Raw genomic sequence first — 13,831 nt, 5'->3', positions numbered from 1 at the left:
AGGAGAATGAAGGAACTGATCACCAACTAAAGAAGCTCTTGCTTGTTAGGCAAATTCTCCTTGTCAGCACCTTAGAAAATGGTTAGAGAACAGTATGGAGAATATGTGTGCTGATGTTAGAGTGAATGGCGTTAAACCTGCGAGCAGGTTCTCGTGCTTGAGTTTCGCCCCACGGCACAGCCGCTTATTACACCATCAGCGTCCGCTTATGGGAACAGGTGTTGAAACCCCTGGGAGGAGGAGGGGAGTAGAATGTGTTACTTTCCGTTATAGGAAAGTAAGTCAGATTTGATTAAATTTAATAGGCAAAGCAGTCAGACTTAACGAGCATAATTTAGTTGTCATCTGTGTAGTTGGAATGTGTATTTTTTGCTCTAATAATGATGTAATAATTTTGCTCTAATAATTGATCAATAATTAGCCCCCCAAAAAGTAAGTACGTCCTAAGTATGTGGGTGCAGATAGATCTATTTTGCCATACGAGTGCCGGCGCTCTATTGCCAAGAATTAGATGTATCAGTGTCACAGCCGATCGACCAGAAAAGACCTCGGAAAGGGGCTTGTCAGTAGTACCCTCACAGTTAGTAGTTTTTTAAGCCGAAGTTTTACGATTTCGTTTTAGAAAGGCATTTTGTAATTTGTAAAGAGTACAGACTAAATTTTTTTTAAGATAGGCAAACTCTTGACTTAGCTACTTACACTAAGTCACCAATTTTTTCAAAGGGACATTGACCGTAAGTGGTTCCCCTCCACTGTTCGACAAATACCCAGGGCCGGTCCCTTGGGCTTGTTACTGAGAATGTCGAGGTGCACACCTTAGGTTAATATACCGGCAGAAATTTGGCGCTGGTGTTGATAAGTTTGGGTTGTGTTCATTTTGGAGAAAGAAGGGAAAGAGAGATGAAATGTAACGGGCTAGTAAATAAGTAACTAAGTAATTATTGTCACGTTTTACAATTAATTTATGTAACACAACTTTTTATACCGCGGAATAAAAGTGTTTTTTTATTATTTCCCGAGCTGAGGTTGTTTGGAATGTACTGATCAAAACGGATCATTTTGTGTTTTGAAAACCTTGACCGGCCGTCGCCCCCTAAACGCATATCAAGTGTCACAACTCTGAACCCGGAACGTGAACCAAGTGTTAGATCAATGATCTCTCACTTGGTGTCCAGGATCGCTTGGTACCTTGGAGCAGTCGCTCCTTTTCGGCGAAGTCCGTCGCGCAAGTCAAAAAAGATCGGCGAAAAATATTGATGTTAGCGCACCTCGTGAAGCTCTAAGATTGTAGCACACGAAAAGTAGTTTTTCTTCTTTTGGGCTTTTCTTTTTTTTTTTGACTCGCGTGACGGACTCCTTCGAAAAAGATGGACTGTTCGTACGTAGTCTAATACTGAAGAGGAGCGCACTTGGATTGATAATTATTGAAAAAAAAAGAAATATCCGTGGTGCGAACCTTTGTTTTCCGTGGATACCCTAGATCCTGTAGATTCACTAATAAACGTTCTTGAATAGTGTATCACATTAACGATGACAATCACTAGTTGGTGACCGCGAGCCCATAGGCCCGATGAGAGGGCTTATTCATGTTCCGTACATAATAAAGATAATGGACGAGAAACTACCGCTTTCTTTGTCACTTCTTTTCCAATATGGTGGATACGTATGACCTTTTCAGAAGGTTGAGTGCGGGAGCGAAATTTAACAAAAGAAAGCATCAAAATGTATCAGAAAGGGTTAAGGTGAGTTTTCATAGCATCTTTTTTTTAAAATTTATCAATTACCTACTTTTAAATGTTCATTAGATGATGCACACTGAGTCGACGAAGCCTCACGTGGTTCTTTAGACGTACCTTGGTTATCTTGTGTATTTGTATAAAACTTATTCCATCTAAATAAAACACGAATATCTTCTTAAAATCGGCAGAAGCTTTTCTTTCGATGCCTGTAAATGTTTTCCCCTTTGTCATATAGTTAACATCCTCTATATACCACGGGTGCGAAGAATATGCACAAATATTGTCAGGGTTCCATAAACAACTTTTAGATCAACTATCTTCACTCCGCCGTTAATTTAAGAATATCGGTGAACTTCGACGTTTACGTTCCCGTGCTTACAAACCCTCCCGTGATGAGTCCCCTCACAAAGAAGCTCCCTTTAAGCATAAATCTGATTTACTGTAACATTTTAATCTTAATTAAATACTGCTATAGCTAGCGCTTGTCCCAAATGTATTCAAATGATAATCCAATCTAAGACCTGTCGCTGAGGGATAGCTTGTATACAGCCCCCCTTCCAGATCTTTTTTGAGGGGGTGGCTGCACACAGTACATATAGATAACATTCACAGAATGGGAATGGCATATCTTTTAATTATCTCTCAAGAGGATGATGAGCCCAGGCATAATTTAACCCTTTTACACTGAGACATTAGTATGTATATTCTCCAAACTGTTCTTTATACATTTCACAAGGTATTGAAAAGGAGAATTTGTTTAACAACCAAGAGCTCCTTTAGCTGGTGATCATTTTCATTATTCTCATAACAATAATGTATGATTCAGGAGTGGTACTGTAAGGGGAAATTAGATGCTAGTCACCAGAAGGGTTCAAAAGGTTAATGTCTTTATTTTCAACTTCTGAGAATTATAATCTGTTTGAACATGTGTCATCAGGCTCTCGGTGAAGGTTCACTTGACACTGAAAATGCAGCACAGGCTCTTGACTTTTTTGGAACTTTGCGAGGAACAGAAGATGCACACTGTCAATTAAGTGACGATCATGAACTTGAGAGGAGTGATGATGACATCAAATCAAAATACAGGAAGCTGGAAGAAACTTCAGAAATAAAAGGGAAGAAAAAGAAAAGAAGAAGAGACCCAACTCCAGGTGAAGTTATGTCGTTTATTTGACATTTCTTTCACTAGCTTGATTATGTCTGAATTAACCCTTTTACCCCCAGAAGTGATTAACATATAACTTCTCCCTATGATTTCCATACATTATCAGGCAAACAGGTAATGAGAATCATCAAACTTGTTAAGTGAAAGTTGTTATCTTGACCTAACACCAAATTCTCATAACTAATTTACAAGGAAATATCAGCAGCAAGAGGGGAGAATTAGCACTCAGATCTTGAGAGTTAAAGGGTTATAGTCTAGGCTAGACTGTGGTGGTGGTGCCCCACATGTGGTTCCAAGCTTTCAGCTCTCTTTCTAACACTGTGCAACACCAGGTGTTCTTGGTAAATTATTTTCATTATTAATTACTCCTTTTGGGGAAGCTGACAGTCTTACACAATACAGAGAGAATTGTAAACCACGAAGCATAATTTTTGCCAACAGATGAAAATCATAGAGGAAGTCAACCATTGTCAGATTCAAAGGTTAAAATTTTTGCTTCCCAAACAAATGAAAATGTCAGTGGTGATGTCGATGAAAAGAAATCCAGTGAAATATTGGCTGAACGTCATCAAGAAAAGGCAAGTTTTCCCATGTTATAAATTACATTAAAATCATTATAAATATTATAAATATTAATATATTAATATCATAAATATTAATGTACAGCTGAAATTTTAATTTTTCTTTGTTTTATAAAAAAAACAAAGGAAACGAAATTTTAAACCATTGATGAATTTAAGTGAAACTATTTTGTACATTTTTGCTATATAATAGCTGCATGATTTATTTGTTCTCAGTAGTTTAATCCTTTTTACTCCCAAGATCTATCAGTAATTCTCCTTACTGCTTGCCATGCAATTGTTATGATGTGAGTTTGGAGAATTTTGAATTGGATCAACTTTTAATCCCCAAATTGATGTTTTTATTCCTATTACTTGCCTTCTTGATATTGTTTTGATATTGTAAGGAGATATTCTGTCTTGGTCATTGATGGGCATTTAAGGGTTAACACTTTTTGTGTATATTTTTTTTAAAGCCAATTCACTTGAAGGTGAAACTAAATGCTCACTTAATTCTTCCATAATGATATCTATAGGTAAATATTTTGAGGCAGGCAAATCGCATCCATGTGAAGGGCTCTGATATTCCAGATCTGGCAGAAAATTTCTCAGAACTACAAGAAAGGTTGGTAGGAAAATTAGAGTGGAATTGAAGCACTAATGCTGACACAGATTTGATTCTGTTGCCTTCTTCCTTGATAGTAAAGTTTGTGCATCCTACAATTCACCTGACTTTCAGTTTGATTGGTTTGAACCTGGGAGAGACATTCAATAGTGAAGTCTGATTGTCCAGGTGAGGTTTGTCATGAGGAGGGTTGTTGTTGGTAGTAATGACTAACAATTTGACAACCATAGGAGAAATCATGAGCAGTGTTGAGGCAACCCTGATGATGACCTCCATTAAGGTTTCCAAAACATTTGTCATCCAGTCATCACAACTGTCGACAAGCCTTCCTAGGACTAACCTCAGCCAAACAATCAGACTACACAAGGAAATTATCTGACTCACATTTATTTTATGTATTAACAACATGGTATTTATGCAGGTATAAACTGGCCTCTTACATGATTGAGAATGTAACCAAAAGAGGTTATCACAAACCAACTCCCATCCAGATGCAGGCTGTACCTCTTATGATCCATGTAAGTGCATCTTGATTGAACCATTACTTGGTACTGTACTGTCATTATATGTTTTGGTGCAAAAACCTGTCAGCCAACTTTTGGCCAACAAATGACCAACAGTCAGGCAATATTTGGGGGACTGTTCACCCAAATCCTGGCCAACATGGGTCCTGTAGGTGGACAGGTGGCTGACAGTCAGTGACCTGTTGGTGTTCTGCCAGTAAGTTGTCAGCATCCATTATTGTACTACCTTATATATTGTATAAACTTCAGTGGAAATGTTGGCTTCAAGGTGTATTCTATCAAGTAACATGGTAACAGCCCTCTCTCTCTTTGCATGTTGCACATTGCTAACCGACTGGTAACCTTTTGGTAGCCTGCTGGTCATATGTTGGCCAATAGCTGTCCAACAGTCAGTAGAGGGGAACTGTAGTATGTTTTAGTGAAGTTTATGACTATTTAATTTTTAGTTGATATGCTCAGTCTATTTCAAACATATGTTTTAGCTAAATAACAAAGTTGTTGCATATATGTTTGGTGATTGAGTTATTTGTAGTTTAGAATTTCTGCTATTACTTTCTTTATAGAAAAGAGAGGTATTATGCTGCGCTCCTACTGGGTCAGGAAAAACAGCAGCTTTTATTTTACCAATTCTTTATCATTTGAAGGTAATTAAATCATTTGCAGTACATTTACAAAATACAATAAGTCAATGTGATCATAGTAATCCACCACAAGTGATCAAAAGAAATGATTCAGGAAAAAGAACACACTTAGTACAAGAAGGTTTTAATCTCCTTTTGTATAAAATCTTTCTTTTTGTGGTGTTATGAATTGGACTATTTTGCATAGGCCTATTCAAGAAGGCTTTGAAATGGCTGCATTTTTCACAGTACTTTTCTTGTGGTTTTAGTCTTCTCGCAGAAAAGGATTCAGAGCTGTAGTGGTGTCTCCAACCAGAGAATTAGCACAACAGGTGAATTGCGATTAACATTTGTCAAATACAAGTAATAATAATGATGATGATGATGATAATGATAGTTAAATAGATTTCAATGTTATTGATGGAAAGTATCCCCGGAAGAGACTCTGTTTTGAATCAATATAGTGTTAATGTTTTGGATCTTTAAGTTCTTGTGGATTGAATAAATTTTGGTCAAAATGCTTTTAAAGAAGTTTAGTTTGAAAAGAGAATAGTATATTCCTTTGAGCAAAAATTATTGCATTGAGCAAAGAAAAATACAAATCAATCAAGTTAATTTGAAATTGTCTCAAAGGAAATGCCATTTTAATCTACAACATGATCTTTAAATAACAATTTGTATTCAAAATTTATTAATGAAGCCACCAACTGATAGCCTGGAAATCTGGTCTTTTGAAGAAATAGATGGTGCAGAGAAGAAACTGGATGTCATAGAGGCATGTTAACCCTTTAACTCCCAGATCAAATTTGTATTTCTCTTTACTGTCGACCATACATTTCTTATAATGTTAGTTCAGAGAATTTAGTTTTGGATCAACTAATTAACCCCAAATTGATATTTTCCTTTGTTCTCATCACTTATCTGGTTGATATTGTTAGTATTAATACTGTAAGGAGAAATTCTGTCTTGGTCACTCATGGGAGTTAAAGGGTTAAGATAATTTTATGAAATGACTAATGGATAGAAATTATATTTATTCTCAATTATTTGAAGATTTATCATGAGTTTTGCCACCTGTCCAATGGCCGTAAGTTTAGAATCCATCTCTTAACGAAAGCTAAAGCTTCCTCAAACAGCTTTGGATCAAAGTCTTCTCAGAGGTTTGGTAAGATTTAAAGCTATTCTGTCTCGCATATGCTCTTAAAATTTTTAGCTAAACATGACATTTTTGATTTCAAAAGGAACCTCTTGTAAATGGACTTAGGTTGTTGTTGATTCATTGACTATCACAAGTGATCAAAATGCAATTTTTCCTGATAATCCCAATATATAATTTAGCAGACAAGTGATGAAAAACATATCAGCTCTAGGGTGTTTCACTGTAATATCAAATTCTTCCAACTAATTTAAGTAGCTGGAAGAGAGAATTAATTGAAAACTTTTCTATGTTATTTTAGATATTCTTGTGACCACACCAAACAGATTGGTACATCTGTTGTCTCAGGATCCACCAGGAATTGAGCTTCATAAGTATATCTCTTTAAGTTTATCAGTTATACAATACAGTATACAACAGGGCCCAGTTTTTAAATTCACCACCGTGCCACTCTAAGTTATAAAAAGGTGATTCAAAAAATGCTCAAGTCTTGTTTCACTAAATGGTGTTTTTGATTGCTTTTGTTGCAGTGTGGAGTGGTTAATTCTTGATGAGGCTGATAAACTTTTTGAAGAAGGCAAGGATGGATTTAGGGAACAAGTAAGATATCTGTATTTAGCTGTTTTGTTCACTCAAGAAAATTGTCTCTCTCATTTTGGTAAAAGTCTGTACTAGAGCCAAGTCTCGTGCAACTTACTTATGAGTGTTTTTTTCCAAATACAGATAGCCACCATTTATCAAGCTTGTGACAAACCAGAAGTGAAAAGAGCATTGTTCAGTGCAACCATGTCCAATGGTATTGATGAATGGGCACGGATTCACCTGGACAATGTTGTTCAAGTTACAATTGGCATCAGGTACTGTATTTCTCTTTTCCTCAGAACTCCTCTTGAATCCTCCGTGATCCAAGATCCTCTTAATTCTTTTCCAGAAATTTTTGTTTTCACTAAAATCCTAAAGATGTCCTTCTAACTACCACACAGTTTCTTACATAGCTATATTTATATATATAACAAAACTGCATACTACATTGTATATACTATACACAACAAAATGTGGTATCTTAAAAAAAAAAAATTTTTACCATGGCTAGAGATGACAGGAACGGTAAACTCTTACCCCCTAATGGCAATGAAGAAGGTTTGCAAAGATCTGAGTGCCCAATTTTTACACCAATAGCAAAGGGAAAACTGATGCAAGAGTTTCTAATGGAAAAAATGTGCCATGTGATAATCTGAAGTTATTAACAATGACAGGAGCTTTCCCAGATGTTTGGAGACACAATATTTAAACTCTTTACAAATGTTAATTTATTTCAGAAACTCTGCAACCCAGACTGTAGAGCAAGAGTTACTGTTTGTTGGACAGGAGGCTGGCAAACTTCTTGCTGTAAGAGATATTGTCCAAAAGGTAAAGAGAATGATCATCTGTTGTGATATGATAAAAGTCTTTGCTGTAGTGTGGTGGTTTTTTTTCCAACTTACTACAGTTCTTGAAAAGAACACATTGAATGACAGTTTGTGATGCCATGACAACCATAGCAGAATTTAGCATGGCAATTGAGTACAATGATAGAAATAATGATGATGACTATAATGATTGTAATAATAATAATAATTGCATTCATTACAAGGTGTTATCAAATTCTTTTATGGGAAGAAAAACCCTCATAAAAAATTTTCCTCTCCCCTAACATGTGGCTTTGTAGTTCAGTTGGCAGTAGTGCCCATCTATCATCTGGAAGAAGCAGGTTCAAATCTTGTCAAAGCTTTAATTTCTTCAGGCTGCTTCTCTTCAATTGCCAAAATTTTCAACTGGTGCACTTGTGTGGATAATTTCTTTACTTAATATTATTTTTAAACCAAAGTTTCCTTAAACCATTTAACATATATATAGGGTTTTCAATGGCTAAATTTAGCCTATTTTCTTCCAAACAGGGCTTCCAACCTCCAATGTTAATATTTGTCCAGTCAAAAGACAGAGCTAAGGAGCTGTTTCATGAACTTATTTATGATGGAATCAATGTGGATGTGATCCACTCTGACAGAACACAAGCACAGGTGAGAATCTAGTCTGGTGTTTCATTCTCCAAGCTGCTAGCCTTGCATTTATGACTTGAGGAGAACCTTGTTCTCAACCCTTAAGACCCTAAGAGTGACCATCATTGAATTTCTCCAAATAGTAATACTGCTTAATAATTCATCAGGATCATGACAATAAAGGAAACGATCGCAATGTTCAGAAGCTCAGAGCTGGTTTGTTTGTAAGCTGGGTAAAGATATGCTAGGGTTAGTGTGAAATCAGATTTCAGATCTAAAAGCTGTAAAAGAAAATTCAGTATAAATTTTTTTGTCTACAATTTGATAATTGGATGCCCTAAAAAGAGTAGAGAAAATTATCTCAAAAAGGGTTTTGAACAAGGAAATAAACAAACTTGGATTAAAATTTAACCTTGGGTTAGTGTGAAGCGGCCTTCAAACAACTTGGCCCTGATGATTAGCAAATTCTCCTTATCAGCACCAAAGGAGATGTATAGAGAAGAGTGTGGAGAATATACATACTGATGTTGTGGTGTAAAGGGTTAAATATGCTATGCTGTATTTTCTTTTTTAGAGAGACAATGTGGTGAAATGCTTTAGAACTGGAAAGGTATGTATGTTAACTATGTCAACAGCTGTTTTACTTTAATTTACATAATAAAGCATGGGATGTGCTCTATGCAAGATTACACTTTGTTTGACAATCAAAGAGAAAATAAAGGGTCTCTGAGGTGATATAAATTTGGTTTAATGGTTCAGTTCTCAATTTGAACATTAGAAAAAAATTTAGCCTGAATTTCTTTAGTTCTTTCATTATCTGTGTTAAACTTCTCCATCTTGAACAGTCTTTGTGCTCTATTGGATTACACCTTATTCTTTGGTGTCCTTTTTTACCTCAGCAAACAGCAAAGAGTGACCTGTGTCTTACTTCTCCTTAGAATATCATGCCTTGAATCACACGTTAAGGTCATGAGAATAAAGGGAATGATCACTTGCTTGAGAAGCTCTTGATCATTAAACAAATTCTCCTTGACAGCACCACAGGATGTTTATAGAGAACAGTATGGAGGTTATGTATACTGATGTTAGGGTGTAAAGGGTTACTTTTAAATGAGTTAGCACCGAATAATTTCAACTCAGTAGCATCATTCTGTTGTTGTTGTTGTTGTTTTGACAGATCTGGGTTCTTATAGCAACTGAACTCATGGGCCGTGGAATTGACTTCAAAGGAGTGAATCTAGTGATAAATTATGATTTTCCCACATCATCAGTGGCTTATATTCATAGAATAGGTATGAAATATTTTTAAAAACCCTTCATGAAGATCAGTATTTAGGTCTGTCAAAGACACCATATTATTTTGTGTTGGCTCCGATTCCCTTCTTTGTTCTGCAACTCTTGTCAGGAAATTTATTTATAAGAGATCAATTTGATAGGCTGATCAGCCAAGTCAATGTTAATGAATCATTGTTAACTTGCCTCTTATTCAGTCTGCTGTTAACCCTTTAACTTCCAGAAGTGACTAACGTGTAACTTCTCCCTACGATATCTCTATGTTTTCTACTAAACGGTTGATGAGAAAACTAAAACTTGATCAACTAAATCAAGAAGAAGTTTTTATCTTGATCTTACACCAAATTCTTGCAACTAATTTACAAGGAATTGTGTAGCAGCAAGAGGAGAGAATTAACAATCAGATCTTGGGAGTTTAAGGGTTAAGGAAAGAAAGTTATTGACCTCTAAACTAGCAGAAGTAATAAGTGGTAAACATGTAACATTAAGATAAAAAATCAGTACATTTTCCAGAAAAAAGCTGATATGAACATTCAAACTAATCAACTGGTCAGGTAGAGGGCATTTAGAAGGGAGAACTGCTGATGATGTCTCGATATCTGACGATCAAATTCACTAGAAATCTGTTCTTGTGTCCTCAGGTAGAACAGGTCGTGCTGGTAGACCAGGAAAGGCTATCACATTTTTTACAGAAGATGATGCCACAAATTTACGCAGGTGTGCGATAAGGATATAGTTTTTCATCAACTTTACAAAAATTATTGGCTTCTTTAAATTCACCTCAGTTTATAATTGTAGAAACTTTTGACTCTCTAACCATAGGAGTGACAAACATTTCATTTCTCCATACAATTTCACCCCAGAGTTGAACATTAAGGTTGCAAGAATAAAGGAAATGACCACCATCTAAAAGGGCTCTTGACTGTTAAACAAATTCTCCTTTCCAGCTATAGGAAATCTGCACAGAACAGTATGGAGAATTTGCATATTGGTGTTAGGGTGTAAAGAGTTTTAATCCTCAAAAGTTTTGGAATTTTTATTGTGGACTCTTCGGTCTCATCTGAGAATGATGTACATTGAAAAAATGTCGCTGCATTAGAATAAATTCCCCTCTTGACTTCTTGCCTAGTATCATTAACTGCTTTTGTCATATAGTATTGCAAATGTAATGAAGAGTTCAGGATGTGAAATCCCTGACTGGATGCTGAAGTTAAAAAAGCCAGCCAGGTGAGACTTAGAACTTAAGGAAGATAATACAGTATTCACATTTCATAAGTAGGGGACCAAGGAAAAATTTGGGTCCCCATGAGGACTTGAGACCTTCAGATTATTTCTGTCTGCTGTGTGCATGACTACTGCGATACAGAAAACCCAAAGGTGCACTAGGCCATATACTGGGTTCTTATGTGGAAAGAGTTCTGCAAAATTGCAGGATCAGCAATGTTGCAAGCAACATGCAGTGGAACCTCTCCTGTGGGACACCTCTATTAAGGGGAAAGGGACACTTTTTCTGGGTCTCAAAGCCCAGTCTGAACCTCCATTCAGGGGATATCTAACCACTCACAACATGACTGACCACAATGATCAAGTGTACACTAAACACAATTGAGACCGCTTTCACAATATCACCTTTTTTATATCTTATACCATATGATGATGAATTTAAATTGGTTGCCAAAGGTTATCAGTCTAGGTGATTGCATCTGGAGTCAAAGCTCCAAACCATAAGTAGTTTAGGGGCAGTAACGGTTTGACATTTTGGCCCCAGTCAACTTTGTATCAATCAGTTCCTTCAAATTATTAGTGGTTAATTATTAAAAACAAACCCCAACCCTCCCTGATGCCCCCTGAATCTAAGTCCCATGTGAACAATGTGCTTCTTTTTGTGTTGAAGGAAATCTCGAAAGAAATTGTCCAAGGCCCCTCCATCACGAACAACAATTAAAACAGTTTCAAAATATGACATGCATATGGCTAAAAGAAAGAGGTAAGATAACTGATACCTTTGTTTCCTCATTTTTCTTAATTAATTTTTTTTATTCCTTTAACCTGAATTGATAAACATGTAATTTCTCCCCATAATATCCACACATTTATCCAGCAAACAGGTTATGAGAATACTCAAACTTATCAGGTAGAATTTATCATAATGTCCTTGATCTAACATCCAGTTCTTGTAAGTAATTTACAAGGAAATGTGCAGCAGCTAGAGGGGAGAATTAACAATTGGATCATGGGAGTTAAACAGTCAATAGTTTGATTTTTTTGTATAATCACTCCAGAAGCTGTGACATGATGTATCTACTGTGCTGCTGTTTTGTTTTGTTCTTCTAGGTTAAGTTCTTTTTAAACATCACACTTTCAGTTTATGCATAAGAATTCTTACGAAATGAGTTAAATTGTCAGCAGGAATAAGTTGAACTATTGTTGCATTTTGGTAATAAGTCGATACAGATAATATAGTTCTCTAAATTTTCTTTGCAGGGAGTTGATTGAGGCATCCAGGAAAAAAAAGAAGAAAACGATTTTGAAGCAATCTTAGTTAGCTTCATTTTTTGATTTCTTTTTTTATTTTAAATAAAGAGTAAAATTGTGTCGGATCTCTTTTACTGTGAAAGTGAGAGATTAAAATGAAATTATTATTATTATTCTGTAAATTGTACACCAGCCATAAGCCACCTCATCTTCCAGTTTTTTGTCTGCATGTGACTATTTCTTCCTAATAAAACTGATGTTTCATGGAATGTCAATGTTTGTTGAATCTCATTTCTGTGGACTGCTTAATTCTGTGGTTTATTGATTGGCTTGGTTATTAGAAAATTGAAGTCACTAAACCTACTGTACAGAAATCTCAGCTAGCCCAAGTTTATTACTCGCGTACATTGATCTGAATTGGCGGTGTATTTTTATTGTGAAACAGTCGAAGATAGACTACGAGCAATCGCTCCTTTCCGGCGAAGTTAGTCGCGCGGGTCAGAAAAACTTAGTGTGTGTCGCGAGGAGCATTTAAAGTGAGGCGCTCGAAAAGTTTCGAACCTCTCACTCCTAGGGCAGCCCACGGCTTCCTAACATCAATTTATCTTTCACAGAGTTGTTTAGTTTGTTTGTTTGTTTTTTTTTTTTTACTGACTTCACCTAAAAAAGGAGAGACTGTCTAGCCCTTAGTAGAATCATTTGTATGGAGAAAACTGTGGCATTTAGAATACAAACAATTTCCAGTTTTGAGCTTTGGAAAAGAAAAAAAACAGACCTTTCTTCTGTCAAACGTTTCTATGTGTCCGGGGTAGTTTTGAGGAGGCTCCAGAAGGTTTTTGCTCGATGTTAGCGCGCGCCAGCGTTACGTTTTTCTATAAATAAATTTTTATGTTTTCGCTTTTCGAGGTCACTAAAAACCATTAAAAGGCAATGAGCAAGGTTCAAACTATCGTTGGAATTGCTGTAGTAAATATTATTAATAAAAAATGATTTTCGTTATTAAGCTAAGGCCTTATAAAGGGAGACGCTCGCCAGCGATAATTTGGCTTTGCCTTTTATTTTCTTCAATTTGCTTCTCATTTTGAGAAAATTTTCCCGCCGATCATTTAAAAGCCTTGGTAGATGTTACCAAGGCAGTTTCCTCTTTTTTGCAATTTTGTGTTTTCTTCCTCTATCTAAAATTTGGTCTTACGATTTTTTTTCAACGGGCACTAGGAAGGGCACAAATGTGTTTAACGTTTCGGAAAATCTCAGGAAATTCTACTGAACGAAACGCGATAAATCTTACTCGAAAGATCTCTATTTTCTTTGTCGCAAAACATTACGTAATGGAATAGAACTTTTGCTAAGATCGGTATCTGAGCATGCGTAGACTTTCGAATCTGTCTCCCTTTAGCAATCTTGTCCACAGTGTTTTCTTTTCGGTTGACCTCATTTTCAGGCGTAGAAGGCCTATGAATATTACGGATATAGTTGCTAGAGACCGTAGATTCCATCACATAAAAAGTGCATTGTGTTAAACTGTTTGGAACACACCTTTTCCGATGACAATCGTGCGATCGTATCAAGCCGCCATGTTTGTTTTGCATATCTCGCGCGGTCAAAAAACCTTAAAAGCCAGCTGTCAGTTACTGT

General features: G+C 36.2%; 1 protein-coding gene and 1 long non-coding RNA gene across 2 annotated transcripts; one reads left to right on the top strand and one right to left on the bottom strand.

The window, feature by feature from the left end:
- Nucleotides 1-1,587: 1,587 nt before the first annotated feature.
- LOC113683916 (putative ATP-dependent RNA helicase DDX52) lies at nucleotides 1,588-12,465 on the top strand. The gene is made up of 19 exons (XM_027201205.2): nucleotides 1,588-1,742; nucleotides 2,677-2,890; nucleotides 3,346-3,482; nucleotides 4,001-4,089; nucleotides 4,511-4,607; nucleotides 5,177-5,257; nucleotides 5,503-5,565; nucleotides 6,287-6,398; nucleotides 6,691-6,763; nucleotides 6,920-6,989; nucleotides 7,113-7,246; nucleotides 7,709-7,799; nucleotides 8,327-8,449; nucleotides 9,003-9,038; nucleotides 9,606-9,720; nucleotides 10,363-10,438; nucleotides 10,877-10,948; nucleotides 11,616-11,708; nucleotides 12,206-12,465. Exons 1-19 carry the CDS (start codon nucleotides 1,653-1,655, stop codon nucleotides 12,261-12,263), a joined length of 1,824 nt encoding a protein of 607 aa, XP_027057006.2. The 5' UTR covers nucleotides 1,588-1,652; the 3' UTR covers nucleotides 12,264-12,465.
- LOC149036699 (uncharacterized) lies at nucleotides 11,726-13,824 on the bottom strand. Its single transcript, XR_016181791.1, has 2 exons — nucleotides 13,733-13,824; nucleotides 11,726-13,648 (listed from the first exon to the last, which is right to left on the bottom strand). It is a non-coding gene; the product is annotated as an uncharacterized LOC149036699 (long non-coding RNA).
- Between the last annotated feature and the right edge of the window lie 7 nt (nucleotides 13,825-13,831).

Source organism: Pocillopora damicornis, chromosome 12 (assembly GCF_964200805.1).
Source record: "Pocillopora damicornis chromosome 12, jaPocDami1.2, whole genome shotgun sequence".
In the NCBI taxonomy this organism is placed as follows: domain Eukaryota; kingdom Metazoa; phylum Cnidaria; class Anthozoa; order Scleractinia; family Pocilloporidae; genus Pocillopora; species Pocillopora damicornis.
The sequence above is the reverse complement of the archived record's forward strand: the minus strand, read 5'-3'. Positions and strand labels throughout refer to the sequence as shown.

Coding starts and splice junctions, on each gene's coding strand:
- LOC113683916 (XM_027201205.2), top strand. CDS start 1,653: ATGGTGGATACGTATGACCTTTTCAGAAGGTTGAGTGCGGGAGCGAAA. Junction 6,399..6,690: donor AAAGTCTTCTCAGAGGTTTG/GTAAGATTTAAA, acceptor ATGTTATTTTAG/ATATTCTTGTGACCACACCA. Junction 7,800..8,326: donor TAAGAGATATTGTCCAAAAG/GTAAAGAGAATG, acceptor TCTTCCAAACAG/GGCTTCCAACCTCCAATGTT.